At 43.0% G+C, this 26,668-nt stretch overlaps 2 protein-coding genes across 2 annotated transcripts; both read right to left on the bottom strand.

Annotated features, from left to right (window-relative positions):
• Nucleotides 1–496: 496 nt before the first annotated feature.
• On the bottom strand, nucleotides 497–26,517 carry DEPDC7 (DEP domain containing 7). Its single transcript, XM_036763256.1, has 9 exons — nucleotides 26,299–26,517; nucleotides 14,801–15,194; nucleotides 13,918–14,048; nucleotides 12,888–13,077; nucleotides 8,142–8,353; nucleotides 3,482–3,624; nucleotides 3,217–3,342; nucleotides 3,051–3,129; nucleotides 497–836 (listed from the first exon to the last, which is right to left on the bottom strand). Exons 1-9 carry the CDS (start codon nucleotides 26,369–26,371, stop codon nucleotides 622–624), a joined length of 1,563 nt encoding a protein of 520 aa, XP_036619151.1. The 5' UTR covers nucleotides 26,372–26,517; the 3' UTR covers nucleotides 497–621.
• On the bottom strand, nucleotides 15,903–16,660 carry LOC118853259 (60S ribosomal protein L6-like). Its single transcript, XM_036763257.1, has one exon. The coding sequence runs from the start codon at nucleotides 16,581–16,583 to the stop codon at nucleotides 15,903–15,905; it is 681 nt and encodes a 226-aa protein (XP_036619152.1). The 5' UTR covers nucleotides 16,584–16,660.
• Nucleotides 26,518–26,668: the final 151 nt, after the last annotated feature.

The raw sequence follows: 26,668 nt of genomic DNA, 5'->3' as shown, positions 1-26,668 counted from the left end.
ATTTATTTTGTATGTATATGTACACACATTTGATATCTTGTATTTACTTGTCTGTGATCACGTGGCTGTCCCCACCCCTACAGAATTCAGGCTGCTTGATATTGGGGACCAGGGCACTTCGGTACTTCTGGCTCCAGGCAGGAGTGTCTAGCAAAAAGGAGTCAATAAATACTGGAAGATGTGATTATGACACTCACAAATACCCTGTGAACGAAGCACTTTGCACCCTCCAAGATGTCTTGAAGATGTGAACTTGGATCCCATACTTTTCCATTCTCGATTCTGTGCACCTTGTTAAGATGTGTCTTGGCCTGAGTTCTTAGGAGGCCATTCCCATGAGCTTCCTTACCACTGATCAGCTAGGGGGATGTCTTGGCTATTTTATCTTCCGTTTGGGGAGCTGTAATTCTAAATCAATTCACCTTAAAAAGTTATGGACAAAAACATCCTGCTTATCACTTCCAGACTTCATGTAAAGTTTCAGACACACGAAAGGTGTATATATAGAAGCAAGTATTTTATTTATCAGTTTCATGTTTTAAAAAAGCAACATTTAAAAACTCACAATACAGATCATACATTTTATTTTCAGATTTACACAATCACTCTCATATGCACAAATTATATAAAAATATTTGAAACTCTATCTCCAAAATATTCAACAAAGATGTTTGGGTGACTCTCATAAAACTGACCCAGCAATTTCTTCTTTTCTTTGGCAGATAATTTGGAGTTCTCATCAATCGTTTTTAGCAAAGATAAAAGCTCTTCCTTGGTGGTTTTCTGGGCACTGCTGTAATACTCACTTTGGTCATGTCTCTGGCAGAAAACATAACCTTAAACAAAAGGGACAAATTTTCAGTAAAGTTCAGATTTTTTTTTATCTATAGAAATATGCCATTCAGGCCATATTTCATAAAACAATGTGCAAACTTCTCTCATCTCATTAAAAACAAGTTAAGCCTTCAGCCATCAAATCCTGAACTTGTGCCTTGATTTACTGGCTCTGGTTGAGTCATTTCTCCTGGGGGTGGGGCTGGGGCTGTGCCCTCCCGACTAGACAAGCTCTCCACAGCGGCTCTTCTAAACCTTTTCATCCCTACTCAAACCACCCATGGCTCCAGCTCCCCCTCACCCCAGCTGAGAACCTCCCCTCATGTTTGACAGACAAAACTGAGATCAGTCCCCAGGGGCTCCCCCTTCTCCCCTTTTCCTCATCTGTGATCAGTTGAGTACCTTCTGTCGCCATCTCCTCCTTTACCCTTGTCCCACATGGTGAGGTGGCCTTACTCCTCACCAAGGCTCCGTCTACCTGCTCAAGCCATCCCATCCCATCCCATCTCCTCCAACAAACTGCTCTCTTCCTCCCAACTCTTTCACTTATTTTCAATATGTGTACTGTCTACTGGCTGATTCCCTACAAACATGCCCATGTCTCCCTCATTCTAAAAAACACCTTCACTCAATCCTTCCCCCACCCAACTCTCATCACATTTCTTTAGGCCTTTTGTGGCTAAATTCCTCAAAAAGGCCACCTACAATAGATGCCCCACTTTTTGTCCTCTTGAACTTTTTAACCCCTTAACAATCCGGCTCCCGATCTTATGATCCCACCCAAACTGTCAAGTCACCAATGATCTCTAAGAGCCAAATCCAATGGGCTTTTCTTAATCCTCATTCTCCTTGAACTCTCCCTGAATCACCCTCTCTTGACACTCTCTCTCTAGGGTTTTGGGACACTCCTCCTGGTTCTCTTCCCTCTCCTTGGCTGGATCCTCATCTAGACCACTCCCCATAACCCCAGGTGTCCCACAGAACCCTTCTGTCCTGAGCCCTCTTCTCCCTCTGCACTACACTTCCTGTGGTGATCTCATCAGCTGTTATATATTTAATTACCATCTATACTGCTGACTCTCAACTCTATCTATCCTGACCCAATTTCTCTGCTGACCTGCAATCTCACATCTCCAATTGCCTTTCAGACATTTCAAAAATGGATTTCCAGTAGACATCTTAAACGCAGTATGACCAAAGCAGAACTTATTACCTTTCCCCTTAAGTGCCCACCCCCACCTCTCCTATTCCTGTAGAGGGAAAACCCATCCTCCAGGCCCCTCAGGCTCACAAACTAGGTGTCATCCTGGACTCCTCACTATCTCACCCCACACTCCCCCAAAATATCCAAGCTGTTGCCAAGGCCTGTTGATTTCACTTCTATGGCATCTCTTGAAGATGCCCCCTTCTCTCCTCCGACACTGCCCCCACCCTGGTACAGACCTTCATCACCTCATACCTGGACTACTGCAATTGCTGCTGGTAGGTCTGTCTCCCTCCCTCATCTCTCCCCACTCCAATCCATCCCCTATTCAGCCACCAAAGTGATTTTCCTAAAGCAAGTCTGACCAGATCCTCCCCTTACTCAATAAACTCCAGTGGCTCCCTATTACCTCCAGGATCAAACACAAAATACTCTAGTTGTCATTCAAAGCCCTTCATACCTAGCCCCCTCCAGCCACCTTTCCAGTCTTCTTACACCTTGCTCCTTGCTTTTCAATCCAACGACACTGGCCTCCTGGCTGTTCCACAAACAAGGCCATCTCTTGGTTCTGGTTATTCTCTCTGGCTGTCTTCCTGTCCATGAAAGGCTATCCCTCCTCTGCTCTGACTACTGACCTACCTCCCTGGCTTCCTTTAAGGCCTGACTAAAATCTCTCCTTCATGAAAAAACCTTCCCCAATCCCTCCTAATTCCAGGTCCTTCCCTCTGTTAATTATTTCCTATTTATTCTTGCATGCAGCTTGTCTGTACAGATTTATTTTGCATACTGTCTCCCCCATTTGATTGTGAGTTCCTTGAGGGGAGGGACTCTCTTTATATGTACAGTGTTTAGCACAGTGCCTGGTACATGAAAGGTACTTATTAAATGTTGACGGAGTAAATATCTGAAACTTACAATTCAATAAATGCAAACCTCTCCACAGCAAGTCACTTTCTTTTGGTGCAGTGTCTCAGCTTCTAATGCCCCACAAAGAAAGTCACCTCCAAATTACCTGTGTCTCTATCTGGATCTCTTCCTCTCTGTAAGGCCATGAGCTTGTCACTGACGATTTTGTGTAGCGTTCCTGGGATCTTAAGAGACAGAATGGATAGCATTCAAGCCTGTCATCTCGACTCTCTCGCAAGGTTCAGCTCAGCCCAGCCACTTTCAGAGCTTACCTTAAAAACATCTTTTTGATGATCCACTAAAAACAGCACCAAAAGGTCCGTTTTGCCTTTAGATAAATTTTTGTTGTTTACAATCGCTTTAGAAAACACCCTTTTCACGACCATCCGATTCTCACTCTACAAAAAAAACCCAAGGACACAGAGAGAAGAAGATTAGTGCCTCCTGGCTCTGCATTCATGCTCACTGAAATAGCTGCCTTCCTCTCACTTGGTGAAGAAGGTGGAGGCCCAGACGCACCCACAGGCCCCGACTTACCTCTTTCTGTAACTTAAATTCAGAAGGACGAGCTGCCACAGCCATCAAGTACAACAGTCTTCTAAACTCCTCTCTCCTGCTGGAATCCAACAGCTTCAGGCAGAGCTGCGTGGCTTCCAATGCTTTGTCTGTCTTCCCATTCACTTTAACCAAGGCAGAAGATTAGTTTTACACACTACAGAAAGGCGAGAAGAAAGCCAAGTTGTCTCCTAAATGAAAGTACTATGTTTACCCATAAAAAGCAATGCCTTCAACAACCAGAAGTTCCTTTTTGGAGTACAAAGGTTGTCGTTCACAACTGCTCTCTACAGGAGTCATGATCATTGGTAGCCCCACTCACACCACTATCCAGGGGCAGAATGAAACAAAGATCTGCACAAGGGACCTCTGAGGCCATCTCGCCCAACACCCTCGTTGTACAGATGGGGAAACTGAGGCTCTGAGAAGTTAAGGGGCTTGTTCAAGGTCATGTGAGTAGTAAACACCAGAGTCAGGCTTGGAACCTAGATCCCATCTGTACAATAGGATGATAAAAGCACCTGCCACCCAGAGTTGTCATGAGGAGCTGAGCACAGTGCCTGGCACAGAGTAATCGCTGTGTAAATGGGGGCTGTTATTGTTTATTGTTATCATCATCATTAGACGCCAGGACCAGGACTCTTTCCAGCGTACACGCCAAACTGGCTTAGACAGGCAAAATGATCTGTCCCATGTCACAACACTAACAGGCTTCCCAGCCTCACCGGGACCGACACTCAAGGGGCTTGGTCCCCTCAGGCTGCCATGCTATCAAAGCAAAGCAGTTCTAAATCTCTGACGGAGTGAAGTGAAACTAAGTTTTTAATTACATGTTATGCCTGACACTGTGATATTGCTTACCTAAATTCTGAGAGAAGGAGAGGGAGAGAAGTAAAAAAGATCACTGAGATGGAATGGCAAAAAAGGACCAAGGCACTGTCAATCTCACAACGGTGTCTGTCCTTGACTCAGCAAATATTCACAGAATCCTCCCAATGCCCAAGCACTGGTGTTCTCGGCCTCCTCCTTCTCCAAGAATCCTCTGTGTGCTCTTGGCTGTTCATACTAAGGACCTGGGCTCTTTTGGTGTGCAGGACGGTTGGCAGATATAGCCTGCTCTGAGCCCAAGTTCCCAGTCAGCCTTCTGTGGGCACCAAGCTAGGCTGACCTGTGAACCCACAGGTTTCACATCCATCTTGTCTCTACAGCTTCTTCCCAATCAAATCAAGGAACTCTGGGATAAAAGGGTAAGTCCAGTGAGTCACCTTAAGAGAGTGTCCATGGGGCTGAGGACAACAGAGTTATGGCTCCTTAATCAACCCCCATGAAAAAACAGACTTAAAGTAGTTTGATTCTGTGGCTCTGGCAATGGTACTAACCCCCCTTTAGAGAGCTTGCTTAATCAGTTTTTCTCAGTTAATCCAAATGAAATTTAAAAGTACTTTACTGTACTCTAAACTTAAAATCCAAATTGACATACTTTTCCCAGTCTACCAGAGGATACTTAATATATGAAGAGGAGGCTATTAATTTACTGTCAGTAAAGGATATATTTTATTTTTCCAAGAAATGATAGATTTATAATAGTCCCTCCTTCCAGTGACCCCATGGTTGCAATTTACAATTCATACTTTGCGGTAGCATCTGTGCTCATGTAACCAAGTGGGGGCTGGTCCCATAATTTTGGATTCAATAACACAATGACTAGTCTACCCTGAGCTATATATAGCATAAATAGAATTATTTTGTTATGTATTCTTTTGGAAAATAATTATTGCAGAAAACCAAGTCTATATTCTGAAACCAAGTGATGCAAAAGGAAAGAATGCATGTGTATAGTTAAGGTAAAGTTTGAAGAATGATATGTACCAGGGAAAAACTTACCACTACTAAAGTTACATTTATTTAGCTTATATCAGATTTTTAAAAGCATTTTCTGTGATTGGGAATTTTATCATGCTAGATATTTCTCCCTCAAGAGAAAAAAGAAAACCTTTTAGTCGCTGAAACTGTAATCATTTAATCAATTAACAAGCATTTATTAAGCACCTACTATGTGCCAGGTACTGCTAGGCACTGAAAATACAAAGACAAAAGTGAAATAATTCCCTGCCCTCATACAGACCCTATATTCTCTCAAGAGATATAGCATTTACATATTAAAACATATGAAATAAACCTAAAATAATTTTTTAGAGAAAAGTGCTAGAAATCTTAGAGTGCCAAGGGTGGAATTAGGAGAAGCTTTTTGAAGGTGGTACTCGAACTGAATTTGGAAGGAAGCTAGGGGTTCTAGGAGGGAGAGGGAAATGTGCCATCATGTGTGCCATCCAAATGGGGAGGCTATCTGGTGCTAAGGTACAGAGGTGGGAGACAGGGTTTTACAGGGAAGGTTAGCCAGGGGCCACTTTGGCTGGGCCATGGCATGTAGGAAGGGGACTAACATATAATAAGGCTCCAAAGATAGGCCAGAGTAGGGAATGAGATGGCCGGGCCTATGCTGACAAAAATCCCTTCAGCAGCTGTGTCTAAGATGTCATGGAGGAGGGAAGACCCCTGGGCTAGGATGGTCTTGAGGTAGAAGCAACCAGATGTGACAACTGAAGGGGAAGAGATGAGGAGAGGATGAGTCCCAGGGCAACTGGAGGACGGAGCCTTCGAAACAAAGAACTTTGCAGGGAAAGGGGGATGGGGGATGAGAATGAGTTCTCTTCTGTGGGGGTATGTAGGGTTTGAGATGCCTCCCGGATGTCCAGGCAGAAATGTCCACAAGCAGAGAGGTCCAGAGACACACTTCTGGCCACAGCTGCTATGGTGTGGATTCACTTGGCTTATTTGTCACAGGGTTTTGTTTTGTTTTCCCCTTTCTCTCCTACATTTTTAATAGAGGGGACTGGCCAAGGGACCTGGGGTTAGTAGCAATGACACCACAAAATGAAAGCCATTGTACCATTTTAAAAATGCACAAAAGAGTCTAGAAGAGAGCATGAACAAGCAAGATAAATCTGAAGGGAACATATAGAATTCCTTGTATACTTTGAAGAAGCTGTATGAAATTAAGATGTAGGTTTCATATTGAGCTTTCTTTTTGTGTTCTGCTGCAGGGTTCATGTTTACGTAAAAAAATATGTTTTTAAGTTCAGGAGGGACTGGGTGATGTCACAGTGAAGCTTGGGAGAAGAGCCTCAAAAGCCTAAAGGTAGTGATAGACAGAGAGGTCAAGGAGGTGAGGAGACCACTGGGGAGAGTGGTACGAACAGAAGGGCAGAACAGCAAGAGGAGACAAAACTGGGGCATTTTTCCCAAGTTCCACTGTGAAAGGGAGGACAGCTCTAGAATGCCAGCTTGAGGGAAATGGCAGAGTCATATGAGGGTCTTTAAAGGGTGAGGGAGGTTGGGTATGTTTTAGGGAAGGCACTAGTAAAAAGGGAGAGACTGAAGGTTGGGGGCTGGAGGAGGCAGGAGGCAATGGGATCCAGGGGTTGCTAGCTTTAGTTTGAAGAACCCTGGACTAAAGGAAAGTGAAATTAGGGCTAAGACAGCAAAGGGGAAAGAAGGGGACTCAAAGTGAATGGCTTTTTATTTTCTCCAGCTCAGGGTAGAGGGAAGGGTGGTGGGGACAGGCTTGAGGAGAGAAGGTGGGAAATGACATAGAATTAATTTGGGAGGGATAACTGAAAAGAGAGTTTAGTTGAGATTACTCCATCCAGCAGCACTCAAGGATGGAAAGCCAGATGGTGAGTGTTATGTCACCCAAGCTTAGGCAAATGTGACCAACAACTTTTAAATACCCTGTACCAACGATATAAAAACACTGGCAACCACATTCTAAAAGAAAAAGATCACCTGCAAAACATAAAAGCACACAGGATTTTTTTTGGTTATTCAATATGTACCTTTAAAAATGAGGTAGGAATAATTTGGAGCTTATCATTTTTATGTTTTTATCTAAATGCATGAGTTGGGTCTTTCTGGGGGGGGGTTACTACCTTTAGAATAAAATAGTTTCAGACATTATGCATTATGTAAATAACTCCTCACATTCCTACAGTACTATTTTTACAATTTTACCAAAGTACTACAAAAGGTTTTTTACGAAAGTACTATAACAACCCTGTCGAAATATCATTTCCCTTTTACAGATGAGGAATCTGAGGTTTACAAACACCAAATGACTTATCCCATGCCACACAGTAACAGCTAAAATTCCAACTTGGGTCTCCAGATTTCTGTCCGACCTTCTTTCCCTACTTAAATACATTGCATAAATCCATTATCCATAAGAAGGCAATACCAACTTATGTTGCATGTTCAAAAACACAGAATGAATGGTACCCAGCCACTACTAACTATGGTTGGAAGTTACAACTGTAGAATGAGCTACCTTTGCCATATCAAATGTGCTTTCTACTTCATCATGGGCTGTTCAATATCTAGATTATTTTGAATCTCCCCTAATTCAGTCACCAAAATTTATAGGAGTTACTTATTAAAATGTAGGAATTTTAATGGGCAGTTTTCTAAGTGGATTTAAGTCTATCTACAATGTCAGCTTTAGAGTTTAAGTAAAAACCATTCATCCAGAAACTGATTTTTTTCCTGTAAAAGACGAAAATACAAGGATTATCAAGTTTTTGCTTACCTAGGAGTTCTGTAATCCCCGTGTGGATTTCAAATAAGTGGTTTAACAGAGGTTCCCTATTGTTGTAGTATTTACTAATGGTCTCAAATAAGAGTGCTTTCCACACATCTCCTTTCCCTGGTAGCTCAGGAAAATTTCTGCTCAGCTCCACCACCATCTGGTCTGGAAGGTATTCTAAGCAGTCAGTTGCTGCAGAGAGCCATTCATCATCCCTAAAAAAGCAGATATTGTTAAAAACTACAAGACTAAGTAAGCACACGAGAGTTTTCTCCTCCTGAGACCACCTCATGGCAGGCTGCTACGCCAGCAGAGCTCAGGCTCTTGTTGGAAGGATGGCCATCTGCTCTTGATGCAGACTGGCTGCTGTCTGGGAACCAGCCTGGCCAAGTTCAGAGAGGTTCACCAACAGCCATGCCACTGAATGATAAATCATTGATTGGTGCATTGCTGGACAGCCAAAGGAAAGTGCAAAGGGTCCTAGAGGCTGCCGCCCTCTTCCGCTTCTGTAAGGTTGGCAGCAGAGAAGCTAAAAAGCCCAAAAAGGATGCCAAGAACTGCACCATTCTGACCTTCTCAAGAAACATTTTCACTGTTGGTCTTCCAAGTGTGAGGTCTCTAAAGTCAACATGCTACAGAAGGGGTCGGATCCTATTAATACTGATAGTCTTACTATGACTGAAGTCAGAAAATAAAGAAGAGAGAGCTCAGTGGAAGGATGTTCACAGTTCTTGGAAAGGCACATAAAGAGGTAGCTTTATCATCTTTCAAATAGCAACAGCCATTTTATAGGGCACTTGGCCATTTTGCTTTGAAGTACTTATGAAAATAAGCAAAAAAAAATCTACCATAAAGATAAATGTAGCTTAAATACTAACTTCATCTGTCATAAAAAGGAGAAAAGTGAATGAACTAGGAAGAATGAACCTATGAAGAACTCTATAAGACCTCCAAAATTAAATTGATATATTTTTAGATGGTGACATCAAGGCAAAAGGTAAATATAATGGGAGATGATCAAAAATGTTGGTTTTATGTTATGAATATTTTATTCGAAGAGAGTCAGAGCACACTGAACATCAGAGAGAACAGGAATTGCGTATACCTTGACAGAAAACAACTGGTTAGCAGTGTGGGATCATTTCTGACCTCATTGCTGATGGACAGTCAAACTTCTTCAACTGGCTAGAGCAAAGATTAAAACCTGCCAAATTAAAAGGGTAAGATGAAAAAGCATAGCATGCAGTTTAAAGTTGTAATCTGGCTTGAACAAGCTAATCATGCTCCTTTCCCCTCAAAGGGGAAAACAAATTTTTATTAAAAAAATTTCTGAGAAAGACTATCACTGAATCCTTCTGTGCAAGTTCAAATAAAGTTTGCCATGAGGAAGAGGACCAAGCCCAAGGACTGCCTGAGCTAAGCAAATGGGGCAGCAGTGTGCAGCACGAGGTCAGCAACTAAACCCACTAGAAGAATTTACAGAAGAGAATGGTGGGAGATGAGAAAAGGAAGCCATGGCGGAATGAAGCGAGCTTGCAGGGAAGTTGGCCAGAGGTCTGGCTAAACCAGATGAGACCATAAGCATTTAAAAATATAATGAGGGCAAAACACTGATAAAAATACGGAAGCTCTGACAACATCTTTATAACGTAACAAACATCTGTTCATCGATGACAATGGGCCTACCATAGCTGGAGGAGCAGGATGGTATTTTATGAGCAGCCTGAGGAAGCAGAAATATCAAGAAAGAGAAAGAAAGTGCATAGGATCCCCCTGATTAAAGGAAGAGCAAATCCATGCTCTGGGGGCACTGGGAGGCTGCCAGGAGAAAATCATAGCCAGCATTCATCCAAATAGGAAATCAAGAAGACGCCAATAGCTAATGACCACATGCCTACATTAACAACTCTCTAAGAACTTAAAGAATACTCCAGACATCAGGAACTCGGGCATATCCTGATGAAGAAGAGAGGAACAGGGAGGTCCTCTCAACACTCTACAGAAGAGCACAGGGACAAGTCACTCCACTTCCTAGTCTACCAAGTCTACCACAAGAGAGGATTAGGTGAGAGTACCAAGATTATCTCAACGGTCCTTTCCAGCTCTAAACCTGAGATCCTATTGGGCATATAACTGACTGAAAAGGACGAAAGACTTGAGATCCCACTGTGGCTATTAAAAAAAATAACACAAGCATTTGTTAAGTAACTACTATACTGAATATTAATACCAAGCAAAGTAATACCAATACAAAGCAAAACAAGACTCAGAAGACGTGGGCCAGTTTCATGGAAAATGTCTGAACACAAATGGAAGAAGGATTCTCCGCAAGAGAACGTGTTCTCCTAAGGGTCCAGTGAATGACATCATGCTGATTTCATCAGTCCCTGGAACCCTACAAAGCCTCTGAAATTAGGTTTTTAACAACCACTGCTCTGAACAATCTACAAAAGAAAAAACAGGTGAACCAAGAATGCTTATGGTCGAGCCCGTGAGATGCAGTTCTATGGAAAGCTTGCTGAGCCGGTCTGCCAGAACATCCGTCTCAGACAGACCCCACAGGTGGATAATGAATTTTACCCAAAATCAAAAGGAGGAAAAGAGTAGGTTAGATTGAATCTGGGAAATGTGCAATGATTTAACAACGCCGACTTACTCTCGAAAGCCCAAACCTGTTTTTAAAAAATATCGGTATTTTTCTATTGGTGCTGAATCACAGCCTCCAAAGAATCAAAACTGCGGGTGACCCGAGGAGCAATGGAGAGATGGATGGCCAACATACACAGGCAGCAACAGGTTACTGCTTACAGCATTTCTTGTACCCAGAGGGCTGTGGGACTGAGGAAATACAGATCAGGCCACACTGCAACGATGACCAGTAATGTGACCAGCGACAGCCCCATGCTCCACAAGTGTCTATAGCACGCGGGCACAAATGGTGTGGACAGACTAAGATGGCCGGGCTGAGGTTGGCTCTGTTGGTGACATCATGGACCCACCGAGACAGTGAAAAAGCTCATATATTCTACAAGCTTCCACTGTACACTTCTGTCAGAAAACTTGTGTGCCTCCTAGGACAGACAAGGCCTTTAGGCTAGATCAGGATACTCCCACCCATGCTAAGAGATGGCAACACAAAGAAAATTCCCAACATTCTGCAGCTGGAAAGGACCTTACAAGTCACAAGCCAACTTTCTCATTTTATAGATGAGGAAACTGAGGCCCAAAAAGTGAGGTCACACATAGTAACCACGAAGTCTAGAGCTATGACTAGATTTTCCTGACACTGAGTCCAAGTACAGTATTCTTTCCATGGTGTCAGGCTGCTTCTTTCTAGAGCTTATGGTACAATTTATGGTCTCTTATTTTTGCTAGGAAGAGAGGTAAAGTGTTCTTTAAAGCTAATTGTCAAATTATTATTCAAAATGTTAACTTCAGACAGAAATAGAAATTAATTTTTTTAAAAGCACTAGCAGGAAAAGTAAAATATGATTCCTGTACATTCGAATTTTTTAGTTGTTAAATTCAGTAGGAGAAAAAGGACCATGGGTGAAGAAATCTGGGTTCTGACATTAATATGGTTTGTAACCTTTGTAGAATTCAAGGTCCTAAAAGGCAATTTTCATTTTTGTGTCTATGCCCCCAGAGCCTAGAATAGGGCCATGAATATAGTAAGCACTCAATAAATGTTTCTTGATTTCAGTGTAAATTTGTTGAGTCCTAGAAAAGTCACTTAACTTTAGGGCCTCTATTGTAATGTCTATGAAATTGAAAGGATTAATCTTTGGAGCTATCTGTTGAATTCAAGGGGAAGGTAAAACTTTCTAAGTAGGATTGAACCAGATTAAAATGTAACTGGGAAATGTTTAATGAAATAAATAAAAATACAATACATTATAGATAATGTAAATTTGTGGCTTTCTTTGAGTTTGACAGCACTGTCCTAGATCACTCCAAAATTATATACTAACATCTATATCCAAATAGGACAAATACAGAAAGTTACTCTGATTAAGACTTCAATTATACATTTTAATTATTAACAATCCCTATACTGTTAATTAAAAGGGTGTATAAAGTTAGAGTTAAACTAATTGACCAAGGTCAACTATCTCTTGCTATTCAACTTAATAAATTCATTGATATATGGCATTCAAAGGGTTGACTACAAACTGTCAGATTCCTCCTTCCTAACCGGGCTAAAAAAAGTTAAGAATTGACTGACATTCCAGTAAAATAGAGTAGGCTGTTTGAGGGCAAGGGCTACCTTCATGCCTGATTCACCTAGCAACGCACCTTGCAGGTATCAAGCACTTTAATAAGTTTGTTGAATACTATAAACCTAAGAACTTAATTTCAATTGAATCCTGGAATAAAATGTCACACTTGTTAGGAATTTATGAAATTCTCTTAGTTCAAGTTTAACTTTAAGAATCTTGGTAAAACTGAACCGTGACTGTAGAAATAATTTTTTAAAAATTCAGCCAATGTAGTTCATTGGCTTCAGAGCATCACTGTTATCTATATGTGGAACAGAAATCAGAACGTGAGAACTTGGGGAAATTTAGAACTCTGAGTATTAGTTACCTGAAGTTACAAAGCAAGTTGGTGACAATGGGAGGAAATCAAATTACAGATAAATGCCCAACGACCTGTCACTATGCTAAGGAGTGGGTAAGCTGCTATAACTATTTGGAGTTCTACGTATGACTTAAAAATACTCTTAAAATGATCAACATTTCTACATACTGTGAGTCACTATAGGCCTTGAGAATCCCTCGGTCCAAATAGTTACTGGTGTTGATCACGTCTGGTTGTGCCTCAGGATGCGGAACCTTAGGTGACATCTCTTGATGCTGAAGCAAGGAGTCAAGGAGGGGGAGGTCTATAAGCTGTAGCAGGCGCCCAATGGTTTCTTCTCGCCATACTTCATTAATAACTACACAGGGAAAACAGCAACAACCAATGATTATTAATTCAAATGGTCACCCCAATATTTCCTTGGCAGACTTAAGTCAATAAGTTAGTGGCCATTAAAAGATATATAAACTTTACAAGATGCTCTCTTCTAAGAAGGGGAACAATTAATGGTTTGTTTAACATGTAGGAGAATAGACTTTGCTTTCTACTGTACAAAGAATGTAAAGAATTCCAGTTGTCCAGTCTGTCAGATAAGAGATCAAGTCACATAACTCATGCTAATAAGGACTTTGGATGAAAGAATGATTCATTGAAACTAAAAAATAGCTCTGAACTACTGGCTACAGATTATTCCACTCAGGGTTTCTACAACTCTGCTAGAGGGAGGAAAAGTCATTATGCAGCATTCCACTGACAGACAAGTAAACAAGTAAGCCAGAGAATAAGAATCTAAATACTGGGATAGGATTGTGATACGTGTTTTTAGTTGATCTTACACCTATTGGAATTTGAAAAGAAAATATTTACATTTGAGAAAGCACTTAAGTTATAACTAACTGGTGTCATTAAGTTACAATTAACAAAGATGCGTGCAAAATAGACTTCAGTTTTGACTCTCTGCCAGCCAATATAACAGCAGCCAGTATTCTTCAAGAATGGCTTCACTGATTTATGCTTTTAAAGAGATAATAGACTTCTATTAGAACTGAAAAATACAAACAACTTCAACACAATGTTCCCTCTGAGCTATTTCTCATAAAAGACTAGGAAAATATCAGATGACATTAATAAGGAAAAAATAACTCTAATCCTATTTAAAGACATTTTCGATTTCTCAGCATGTATCATCTTAGCTTACCTTGAGGAGACAAATTTGCAGAGATATTTACATGGGGGGAGTTAGCAGGCTTTAAACTCAGATTTTCCCACAGATCCTCTAAACTTGTTGATTTCAAAGCAGATGAATTAAATAATGGTGTCTTCTCATACCTTAAAGCAAGAGATCTAATTTCAGAAATCAGTACTTACAAACTGAATCCAACTACCTTCATCAATTGTCCAAACTGCACTGACTGCATCCTGCTCTGCTCACTGGTCTTTTGGGTTTTTATTCATTTGAGAACTGAACTGCCAGCTTCTAGTACAAGAATGGTGGAATGGGCAGTGGCCCCAAGCTTAAAGCAATCACCTCATTAGCCCAATTTCTAAGCTGCCTTGATTGAGCCAGGGCTGAGCACTCTCTAAGTACCCCAGAGAAAAGTGTGCTTCTCCCCTAACCCACCTCCCAAGTTCTTTCTTTGGCATCTTAGTTCTCAAGCTGGCAGCTTTGGAAGCTACCAAGATAAACGATGTGATCTAATGAAAAAAGTTTCTAATACATTTGTTACTGTTATATATTTTAGCAGTTGAAAATACTTAAGATTCCCTACTTCACTCATCCTACTGAAGATTCAAATTTAGGCTTTACTTACCCAGTAAAATTTCAACTCCTTCCAAAGCCAAACACATTTTATGAAAAATAATTTTGCTTTTTAAATACTTTTCATAAACTTTTTTCCTTAAACATTATGCTTATTACATACAGAGTTCAATGAGTCTATTGTATTAAGAGACTACTCAGAGGCCCAAGATTTTAATCAAAAGGAGCAAAAAGACAACTACCCCCCTTTTATAAAAAGAGAGATAAAGTCTAACCCCCCCCCAACCCCACTCCCCAATTGACTGAGGAACTTGCCACAAACCTGGAAGGTGAACACAGTCTATTCTCTTTTCCTGACTGAACACCCTCTTGGTCAGGCACAGCCGTGAACCTGTAAAGGCTACAGCTACTGTCTTCAAACACTGGCCGTTTGTCTCTTCCAAAGACTTTCGTCGGGACTGCTTCAAACACTTTGTAGTCCATTAATGCTTGACATACTCTCACAACTTTGGCACGAGGAATATCTACATCTCCAAAAAACTTATTCTGAATTAGATGAGAGAAGACAACGTCCACAGCATCTGAACCAACAAAACAGTCATTATGCCGTTTTAAGTGGTGCCTTCGTTTCTTGACTTCCACTTCTGTTTGAAGGGTGTTTATAATGCTGCTCCAAATATACGTGGCCCCAAAAGGCTTCTGAGCCACGCTGAAACCTGGCAGTGAAAAGAACACAGCAACTAAGATTCAGGGCACACAACCAATGACAACTGCAAAGTCACCTTTCAGGACCAGCTTCGAGGACAGATTAGTTCTTAGCTTGGACTTCAACAAGGAAGATGAAGACCTAGTATATCATGGGAAGAATACTGAACAGTCATTAGACCTGCCAAAGGCTGGGAGACCCTGGCTAAGTCACTTCACTGCATCTTAATTTATTCATCTATAAAAATGAGTATTAGACTAGTCAGGGGTGGGGAACCTGTGGCCTGAAGGCCACAGGTAGCCTTCTAGGTCCTCAAGTGCAGCCCTTTGACTGAATCCAAACTTCACAGAACAAATCCTCTTAATAAAAGGATTTGCTCTGTAAAACTTGGACTCAGTCAAAAAGCTGCACCCAAGGACCTAAAAAGTCACATGTGATCTCAAGGCCGCAAAACTTGATGATGGACTAGGTGATCTCTGTTATCTCTGACTTGTAGTTCTGAGATTATGATTCTGTGCTAGGAACAATCATTGAAACATTTAAGCACCTACAACATGCAGAGCAATGTTCTAAATACATAGTTTAGATAACAGTCCCTGCCCTTATGGAGCTTAGTAGGATGAGACACAACTGAAGATACCTATAATACACAACAATTTTTTTCTTTTTTTTTTTTTAGCTACTCCAAATATTTTAATAAGAGTTCTCTGGAAAGCACTTAAAACACCAGTTTGTGTGGATAAACTCCATTGGACAGAGAGAATACAGAACGCAGGTAGCCACGGAGCTGAGGAATTTTCTTGATTTGGGGCAGGATCTGAGAGTCCACTGTTTTCTGATCGGCCTTGCGCTGCTCTGTAATCTTGTATTTCTCTTTTTCTGTGTCAAAAATCTCTCCTTCTTGGTGTCTAGGTTTACGGAGCCTCTTCTTGATGTAAGCATCAGTAAGATGATTTGGAATTTTTACGCCTGAAAGGTTAACCCTGGTAGAGGTGGCAATGACAAATTTCTGATGGGTCTTTCTCAGAGGAACACGGTTGATGGTCAGAGGTCCAGTCACCAGTAGCAAGCCACTAGCTAGCTGCTTCAGGAAAACCACTCGCTTGCCCCTGTGGCGGCCAGTGAGCATGATCAGAACGGTGCCTGGCTTGATGACAGCTCGAAGTCTCCTCACATGCTGGCTGAAGGGCTTTTTGCCATGATTTAGCAGTTCTCTAGGTACATCCTCAGTAGGGTAATACCAAGGCATTTTGCGAATCTTTACCACACAGGTTCCTCCATTCTTATCACCACCAACTGGCTTTGAGATAGTAGCAGGCACCTTCTCTTTCTTTTTCCTTTCAATCCAGGTTTTTGGTGCAGCATATTTCCGCTTGTATATGGCTCTCCGGGAATACATTGCAGACCTGGAGTATCTACCAATCCCTTGGGCCAGGACTGGGTTCCGACTGCAATGCTTTCAAGGCTTTTTCACCACCTTTTAAGCCACATCTTCCTTTTTGTTCTCTTTTTTTTTCCTCTTTGACCTTCTTTTCCTTTGGTTCCTTTGGGGAAGTCTGCCAACTTGAGAGAAGGGACAATACACAACAATTATATTAGATGTTGTTCAGTCATTTCAATCTGATCTTGACACTTCATGACCCCATTTGGGGTGTTCTTGACGGAGATCCTGGAGTGGTTTGCCATTTCTTTCTCCAGCTCATTTTATAGATAAGCAACTGAGGCAAACAGATGAAGTGACTTGCCCAGGGTCACACAGCTAGTAAATGTCTAAGGCCAGATATGAACTCAGGAAGATGAGTCTTCCTGACTCCAGGCCCTGTGTCCTATCCATTGTGCCACCTAGCTGACCTAATTATGTTAGACAGGATAAGAGTACTAACAATAATAATAACTAACATTTTTATAACACTGAGTCTTGGTTTATCATCCTTACAGCAGCCTCAAGAGTAGGTGCTATTATCATCCTTGCTTAACATATGAGGAAACTGAGTCTCAGAGACTTGCTCTGAGCCACAAAGCTAGTAAGTGTCTGAAGTAGAATTTGAAATCAGATCATCTTAACTTTAAGTCCAGCATATAATACACTATGGAGAACACTCTATGGAAGTTGGAAAGAGAAGGTTGGTAGTGGGAAGGAAAAAGGAAAGGCATACAGCAGGTAGCATGTGAGTTAGCCTTTAATAAACATGGAGGACTTCTAGGGTTGTATCCCAAAGAGATCATACAAATGGGAAAGGGACCGACACATACAAAAATATTTCTAGCAGCTCTTTTTGTGGTGGCCAAGAACTGGAAATCAAGGGGATGCCCATCAAGTAGGGAATGGCTGAACAAGTTGTGCTATGTGAATGTAATGGAATACTATTGTGATATAGAAATGATGAGCAGGCAGACTTCAAAAAAACCTGGAAAGACTTATATAAACTGATGCTAAGTGAGGGGAGCAGAGAACCAGGAGAACATTGTACATAGTTACAGCCACATTGTGCGATGACTGACTTTGATAGACTTAGCTCTTCTCAGCAATGCAAGGTTCTAAGACGACTCCAAAAGGCTCATGATGGAAAGTGCTATCCACATCCAGAGAAAGAATTACGGAGTCTGCATGCAGATCAAAGCATACTATTTGTTCTCTCTTTTGTTTCTTCTTTTTCATGGTTCATTCCTTTGGTTATAATTCTCCTTTACAACATGACTAATGTGAAAATATGTTTAATATGAATGTATATAGAGAGCCTACATCAGATTGCACACCATCTTGGGGAGAGGGGAAGGGGAGGGAAAGGGAGAAAATTTAAAATTCAAAAGCTTGTGGAAATGAATGTTGTAAACTAAAAACAAATAAATTTTTTTTAAAAAATAAAAAGAAATCTCATAAAAACATTTTTAAATGGAGGAATTAAACAGGTAAACTGGATGAAAGGGAAGGTACTCCAGGCATGGAAGAGGGTTAGCACAGGACTGAGGCTGGAAAGTGTTGGGTGTGCATACACAGACCATTATCCAGTTTGGTTACAGTAGAGAGTAAAGGAAGAAAAGTTCAAGGATGCCAAACTGGAAGATCTTCGATGCCAGGTAAAGGGGCTTAGATTTGACTTGGTAAGTAATAGGGAGCCACTGAATATCTCTGACCACAAGAACAAGACTGGCTCAGTGCTTCAAGATTAGTCCCATGGCTGCACAAAGAGGAGGCTAGAGGGAGCAGAGAGAAGCTGTCAGAGTCTAAGAGATAGGGCAGATATTAAATGTAGTGGTGGACCAGGACTCTGTCCTCATTATCTATGAGTGGCATAGAAAAGGTGCTTAAGAAATGTTTGTGACTCTAATTCTGAAGTAAAGGAGAATTAGAACCAACAACAAGCCTATAAATGTTGGAGAACAGGTACTCTTGTCTTGATAGGCAGAAGGAAATCAGAAGGAAGAGATGGCTGGGAGATGTAGTAGAGGCTCAGCTTTGGACATACTGTGTTTGAATTGTCTGTCTGAGGCTCAGTTCTGAAGAAGTAGTACATTGCTCTGTAGTTCAGGAAAGAAAGGACAGCCAAACCTAGAGACAATTACTGGCCCTGCATAAGAAGCTTGATGCTGTGTACATGTGTACACACACACAATGTGTACACACACACACACACACACACACCCCTTTACCTATAAACTTTTCACATACCCAGAGCTAACGTTATTTTGAACACTTCAAGCAACAAAATACTAACTTTTGTAGCTATTTATATTAAAAAATCTCATTCTTTTTGATGCCTTTGTTTTCCTATCACATCCTCCTCTCCCTACCCCAGGGGCCATCCCTTTAAAACAAAGAATAAGATGAAAAAAATTCCATGAAACCATCACTTGTGTCTGACAGCATATTCACCTCACTATTTCACGTCTATAGTTGCTGACCTCTGACCGCCCCCCAAAATAAAAGAGTGAAGGGGACTTCCTTCAGATTGGTCATTAGGATGGATGACAGGTCACTGTGTCTGAGTGGGTTGGTTTGTTTTTCCCACTGCTGGAGTTATGGCACATGCTATTTTCCAGGTTCTGCTGATTCCCCTTTGCTTCAGTTGAAGTTTTCCAGTGCCTCTCTGAATTTCCTCCTTATTCACAGCACATCCATGTACCACAACTTGTGCAGCCTTCCTCCAATCAATGGGCACCTACTTTGTTTCTAGTTCTTTGCTACCACAGAAAAGCATGACTATGACTATCCTGCAGAGAAAATGCATTGGTAGGGGCACTTTCCCATATCCATGAAAGGAGCTCTAGCCCTTATCTCCAATGAATCTTCCAGTGGATGTGGGGCCTTTTTTTGTGTCTTTTGACTCCTCAGGGCAGGGGCCTTCTAGGGGGATTTTAGTCCCCTTTTTAGTCCCTTGAAGTCCCTTTTAAGCATAATTCCAAATTACTCAGACTGGCCTATGGCCTCACCAGAGTATTAATGTGGCTGATTTTCCAAAATTCCCAATACTGACCATTCTCATCTTTTGTCAGCTTTACTAACTTACTAATGAGACTTCACTATTTTGATTTGTATTTCTCTTTTTAATGATTTATAGCAATGTTTCATATGCTTGTTATAGCTTGTAATTTTTTTTTTTTAGAAATGCTTGTTCAGTATCTTTTGACCACTTATCCATTGAGGAATGTTGCTTGGTCTTCTACATTTGTATCAATTCCCTATATATCAAACATTGCAAATCATTCCCTTGCATATCAGGCCTTTATCAAAGACATAAGATGCCAAGTTTTTTTCCTCCAATTGGTGGTCTCTGTTCTTATCCATGAAGCTCTGATTTTACTAATACAAAAACTTTTTAATTGGAATTTTTATTTTCTTTTGTGATCTCCTTGTTTTGTTAAGAATCCTCACCCCAATGAAAGGCTAACCTCACATCCTGAAATGATTGGGAAGATTGTTTTCAAGAATCAAAACCGCATTTAAAGTCTGAAAACACTCCACAAAGCCATACCAAATAAACATTTGCCATGAATACCTGAATAACTATGTCTAGCAAAAAAGCAAAACAAAACAAAACAAAAAAACTATTTCTAGCAGTTTCCAGTATGAATTCTGGAGAATGCTTCAATGACTCTAATCCAGGGGTGGGGGCCCTGTGCCCTCTAGGCCACTTGTGCCTTCTAGGTTCTCGGGTGTGGCCTTTTGACTGAGTCCAAATTTTACAGAACAAATCCTTTTTTTAAGGGGATTTGTTCTGTGAAGTTTGGATTCAGTCAAAGGGTAGCACTTGAGGAACTGCCTCATTGGCAATGACATCAATATGTCCAATGGTGTAGACTGCAACCCACCCATGGCTTCTGATCTTAACATATTTTTGTAATTTGTTGCTCATGTCCTCCTATAAACCCTCCATAAACAAGATGAAGAAAGTAGTAGGTTCAAGGGTATCAATGTAGCACAAGTCATTCATCTGTTACATCTTTTTTTGAAACAATGTAAATGGCAACTGTATCACTTTGGGGACAAGGCCATACAGCCTCCTTTATTTAAGAGAATTTAACTTCCTTTAGGAGAACAGCTCCCCAACCTGACACATATGACAGAATTGTGAAGGCACTCTGAGGTGGAGGAAGACTGGAAAAAGAACCTGGGTTCTAAACCATCAGGCAAGCCACTTCACTTCCTTCAATCTTCCCCAAATCCAGGCTTTTAAAGCACTTTATTTTTGGCTTCTACTGAAATAGACTCTAGAGGCAGCACTCTCCTTAGGGATGGTAACCCCAGGGCAACACTTCTCCAGGGATCTTTGGGCTGGACCAGGGAATGCAGTGCACACAGTTACCAATCTGAGGTTGGTGAGAAAACAGAGAGGGGAAAGGGCAGGGTCTACTTTACGGCCCAATCTGTACAATGGAACAGGCAAAGGATAAACCCCATTTATTCACAATCTGTTCCTTAAAGGTGAGAAAGCAGGATTTTCTGTGGGATAGCTAGCTAGCTAGCTAGATGGACATAAGATTAAGGAACAGGTTAGGGCAAGACATACACTTGTGAAGAAAAGCTTTTCCTTAGTCCCCTAGGAATAAAACAGTCCAGTCCCTTCAGATCATCTCCCACTTAGACCACAATTCCTAACAAATGCATTCTGGCATGTTTCCCCTCAAGCACTACCACCTACAGACCCAAACTAGGTCATGTTCATGCAGATATTTTCATACCTAATGCACAACGGATCTGGCCAATGGAGATGCCCAAACCCACACCAGGATAACCTGTTTTCTCAACACTGACATCAATAGGTGAGCACAGACACCCCATCCACAAACTTACTTAACTTTCCTCTTGTTTATCGTCTAATACCAAATAAAAATTAACCCACATTTGGCTAAAATGCACCTTAGTGTGATATATCCCACATCAAACAGGACTGAAAGGAGGCCAGAAACAAGGCATAAAGGAGAAGAACATTTACTATCAAAATTCCAATCCCAGTCTTTGTCATATTAAATACATACTAGCCAAGGGTTTTACAATTCAGTGTGGTACATAACATGTACTTTCTATATGATTTGAGGATTTCACTCCCAGGAAATTTAAGGCATGCCTACAGCACAAGATGGGAAGCAGGCAAAAATTTAAACATGTCACAAGACAGGTTTCTATATAATTTTGTATTATGTATTCTCCCCTTTCCAGCTGCTGCTCTCCTTGGTTTCAACGCCAGGGAATAAGATGCCCTTTTAGGATAAGCTCAACACTCCTAATCTCTAGCCTATATACCACCTCCCTCAGCTTCCTCTCCCCTCTGACTAGAGGCCAGAGGGGGAAGTACTAAACTCCTCCCAAAGCCTTCCTTTAGAGAGGTCAGCAATTGGACTTCCAGCTCCCTCTACTCTCCATATGGAGCTCTGCCTGGTTTCAACTCCCCAGAACCCTCTGGGCCAGAGAGGACACCTTCCAGCAGGTCCTACCAGCTCACCAGATCATAGATCTGGAGCTGGAATGGACTAAAGAAGCCTTTTGGCCAATCCCTTCATTCTGCGGACGAGAAACCTGAGGTCCAGAGGCTAAGTAACTCACCCAAGCTGTGTCACACAGAAATGACAGCTCCTCATTCAGACACTCATGTAATCCTCTTGACTCTGAGGCCTTCTTGAGTCAGTGCTCCTTCTACCCAAGCTCCAGAGATAGAGGGACTGATGTGGGCACTGTCGTTGGTAACACCTGAGTCATAACCACATACCTCTCTAACCAAAACATTAACATTACCGCTATGTTCCAAACCTCATTATACCAAAACAGACACTGGGGGCCTCAGACAATCAAGGTACTCATTTTAATGAGTATATATACCACGGTACATTAAAAAAAACCTCCACTGCATTATAAATATGGCCAAAACCAAGGGTCAAAGCCAGCTATAACTAAATACTTCTCTCCTGTTTAGCATTTCCTAGGGCTTAGAGCTGGAAGTAATATTGGATACAGTGTAGTACAAATTCTAGACAAGGAAAATGAGTTCCAGGGAATTGAAATGTCTTGCCCAAGGTCATAAAGGGTAGAAGGAACAGGGCCAGATTTTGAAACCAGGTCTTCTGACTCCAAAGTCCTGGGATCTTCCTAATATTCCATGTTGCTTCTTCCATCCTGGAGCTCAGAAAAGCATTATATCAAACAAAAGCCTCACAGAGAACCTCAACATAAGCCGTGAAATCAATGCCCAAAATGGGAAATGCAACAGGAAAGGAGGCTGGTCTGACTCAAATTCAGTCTGAAGGTTTCCTTTTCTACAATCCCACAGACCACAGAAACTGGGTGGTTTGAAAAAAGTGGTCCCCTCGGTAAAGGGGTTACTCTGGCAGCACTGACCATACAACAGCTTATACAAAGCTAGAAATGCTGTGGAGTACCAGTCCTAACTAGGAAGAGAGGATGAAAGCCTTTGCTGGGCACTCACCAATCGCCCCTGCCAACAAAGGGGTGTGCATTTGGGGGTGTTTGTGGTAAAGACTGGGATACTACATATAAATGTAATAGCTCTGAAAGAAAGACTTGAGAAAAGAGCACTTGTGGCTAGGAAGGACAGCCATTTAAACATGTTCACATCACACAGAAATCACAACAAAGGCAAGCCCTGGTCCTCACCTTACTCGGGGAAGAAAGAGCACATGGGAAGCCTTCTGGGTTCCCAAGAAAGAGAAGACTGTTCAAATTCAAGGAATGACATTACTGCATTAATGGGTAACATGCCATCTTTTCACAGATTCTGCCTACACTTAGAGATAGTCCAATATCGGCATTTTTACAGGTCCTTCCAGCCCCCTCCGCTCCAAAAAAGCAGAAACCCATAGGCACACAATCAGAAGAAAATGAACTTGAAAAACATAACTAGCAAAGGAAATGAGAGACATTCTAATTTATAGAGTATATTGTAACATACTTCATATCATATTAAAGCATACATAAATATAATTACAAATTATAATTTCTCAGTCCCTTAAAAAATGAGAGTTCTGTTTCATCTAAAACACAAGAACTTTCCTTGAGTGTGCTAATCAAAAAGTCTATGAGAAGTCAAGGAAGGAGCCCCTCGGTGGCCCTCTAGACTAGAGTGGCTACTAGTCTTTCTTTTCTTTCTAAAGGGGTGAAGAAACAAAGGCAAAGAGATGCTTGCTCAGTGAACCAATGGCAAGAGACCAAGAATTGCTGGCTCCCATTGCTTTGCTCAAGTCACAGACTGAAGTTTTGTTATGTACCAAATAGTAGAAATGTGATTAACACACTCTACAAGCCAATGATTGCCCCATGAGACATAGCACAAGCCAGGCACAAGAAAGCACTCACCCCCCCCCCCCCCAGTCCTGAGCATGGGCCCACTGCACCTGGTCTTCAGGTGCTATACTGTCTTCCAAAGACTCAACCTTTAGGCACTTCTGAGGGAGCCTAAAAAAACCTACCCAAATAACACATTTTCTCTTATCTACCATCCCCAAACCCAGTTCCTGTACTACGTATAGCAAATGGAGTGACCCATCATTTTTCAAATCAGGTTAAGATTTGATTAGCATACCATCCTTCCTCCATTGGAGGGAAATGAACATGAAGATTTCTCACAACTTTCCAAACAGCACATTAGTTTTAAGGCATAGAATGCAGCAGAAGTGTTTCAGTAACTAAATCCTATCATTCACAGCAGCTGAATCTCCTTAAAATACAGGGGGAATGCCTTATTAAAGACATTTCTTAGAAAATAAAGACTCGGAAAACATTCCTTTTTTTCTGTAATGACTTTATTAGTATTTGAACAAATATTAAGGGCCACATATCAGATTAGGGTCCAAGAGATAGGCTTGTAGGGCCATAACTTCCATAAGAAGGAACAAACCTCATGAAAACCTCAGCTTAATGAGTATTTTGCAAATGAGAGACTTATTTAAGGATAGAGATCAATTAGTGGTTAAACCAGGTGGGAGACAGAAAAGAAAAATCGGTTCCCCTGGTCAAAAGGAAAGTGGTGATTTTATTTCTTTACTATTTGGAAACACCATATTTCTGCAACTGAGGCACCTGAATCCCAATTTATTCGATGCTGTACAGAATAACTGGCATTATTTTCGCTATAACAAGGCAGGAGAAAGTTCATTCAAGAACATCTAGCTAAGTATTATTTTTTCTTCCCCCCAAAATGAGGAAATACAAAGTCACTTGACCAAGGCAAACAGCCAGCCAATAGGTTATTGGGATCTTCGATTTGATTCAGTTCCATGAGCACTAAGTATATGAAGACAAAAACCAAAAAGTCCCTGCCCAACAAGAGCTTACGTTCTCTCTTGTGGGATACCGGGGTATTTCCGCGTGCTGGTGGATACCCATTGATTCAAGGCAAGAATAGCTTAGTACAAAATGTTTTTGAAATAATGAGGCTGTTTGGCATAGCAGAAAGAGCACTGACTTTTGGCCTTCAGTTTACTCATCGATCAATCAAGTATTTGTTAAGCACCTACTGCCAGTGAGGCTCTGAAAATAGAATAAAACTATTCCTAAGGGTTAGGAATTCGCATTCCTTTTAGAGACAAACATTAAAAAAAAAATCTATTCAACTGAACTAAGAAGTTAATAAAGTCCTTTGCAAACCCCAGAACCCTATCGAAACCCCGCAATTATTATCAAGGCATAGGTCAATTCGTGGAAGGAAGGACGCCTGCAAGGGGGGGGTGGCTCCTAAGCTGCACCCCAGCCCAGGAGGGAGGTTGGGTGGCGGCCAGAAAGGAGTGGGGGGGGTGTTCTAGGGAGGTGGGTGGGGGCGGCCGTTGCTAAGGTGCAGGAGAATCTGCCCGAGGTCCGTGGCTGAGCTCGTTTGGCCCGAAAGGCTGGTCAACGTGGCCAGGCCAGCCAGGGTGGCCCGGGGCCCCTCCAGCCCAGTCCCGGCCGGCGCCCCCGCGTCCTAGAACGGGTGGAGATCGTTCTGCGGGGCGCCCCGGGAGGTCCCGGCGGGGGCGGGGCGCCCCAGGAGGTCCCAGCCAGGGAAGGGGAGCTCAGGTGAAGCCGCTGAGCAGGCGCAGCCGGAGAGGGGCAGGGGTCAGTGCCTCCTGCTCCCTGCCCGGACTCCTTCGCGGGGACGCGACGCCTAATTTGTCTCACTCCTCTGGGCTGCAGGACGAGCCCGGCCCCGGGGAGGGGGCGGGGAACCGAAGCGAGAGAGCGCGAGCTCCGAGGGGGCAAAGAGCGCTATCTCAGGGCGGGGGAGGCGGCGTCGCGAGCTCGGGGAGGGGGGTGGTGGCAAAGAGTGCGAGCCCGGGGTGGGGGGGAAGAGGAGCGCGAGCCCAGAGGCGGGGGGGGGGGGGGGCGCGGAGGCGGCGGCGCGAGCCTGGAGAAGCGGAGGGGGGAAGGAGCGTGGGCGGGGGGGGCACAGCGCGAACCCCTGGCAGTGGCGGCTGCACTGGCCTCGGGCAGGCAAGGACCCCCTGCTGCGCGGCGGCCGGAGCGCTGCCAGCGCGCGGGCTGGCGGGCGGCCGGAGCAGCGCCTAACGGCGGGGAGCAGCGAGCCTCGCCGCCAGCGGCAGCCGGTGAGCGATTCCAGGTGGCAGCCCGCCCTTGCCCGCTCGCTCGGTGGGTCGCTCCTGCGGCCAGCCCTCTGCCCCTGCGCACTCACCCGGGGGCTTGTGCTCAGGATTGTAGAGCGCGGAGATGCGCAGTGCCGCCGCCTTCTCCCGCACCGCGGACATGACTACTCCCGGCCGCCGTGGCTCCCCCGACGGCAATGAGAACTCTGCCGGCGAGTTCCCCAAGCCGGGGCTGTTGGGGCCGCGGGGGGTGGGATTCCAGCAGGCCCCGCCCCCTAGGGCCCCGCCTCCTCGCGGCCGCTCGTGCTGCCCCCGTGCGCTGGGGGAAGGCGCGGCATGAGGCGGGGGCGCCCGCCCGCCCCCACCTGAGCCCGGGAGGCCCCGCCCTCCATCGCTGCCACGGCTCGGAGCGCGGATGGGACAGTGCAGGTCTGCTCGGGGCGGGGCCCGAAAGCCCCC

This window comes from Trichosurus vulpecula, chromosome 6 (assembly GCF_011100635.1).
Source record: "Trichosurus vulpecula isolate mTriVul1 chromosome 6, mTriVul1.pri, whole genome shotgun sequence".
Classification (NCBI taxonomy): domain Eukaryota; kingdom Metazoa; phylum Chordata; class Mammalia; order Diprotodontia; family Phalangeridae; genus Trichosurus; species Trichosurus vulpecula.
The sequence above is the reverse complement of the archived record's forward strand: the minus strand, read 5'-3'. Positions and strand labels throughout refer to the sequence as shown.

What these genes read in the sequence shown, in the direction of transcription:
- DEPDC7 (XM_036763256.1), bottom strand. Translation starts at nt 26,371, where the DNA reads ATGTCCGCGGTGCGGGAGAAGGCGGCGGCACTGCGCATCTCCGCGCTC. An exon ending in AAGGCCTATAGTGACTCACA is followed by an intron (nt 8,354 to 12,887) that starts GTATGTAGAAAT and finishes CTGCTTTTTTAG; the next exon opens with GGATGATGAATGGCTCTCTG. An exon ending in ATCAAAAAGATGTTTTTAAG is followed by an intron (nt 3,130 to 3,216) that starts GTAAGCTCTGAA and finishes CTGTCTCTTAAG; the next exon opens with ATCCCAGGAACGCTACACAA.
- LOC118853259 (XM_036763257.1), bottom strand. Translation starts at nt 16,583, where the DNA reads ATGTATTCCCGGAGAGCCATATACAAGCGGAAATATGCTGCACCAAAA.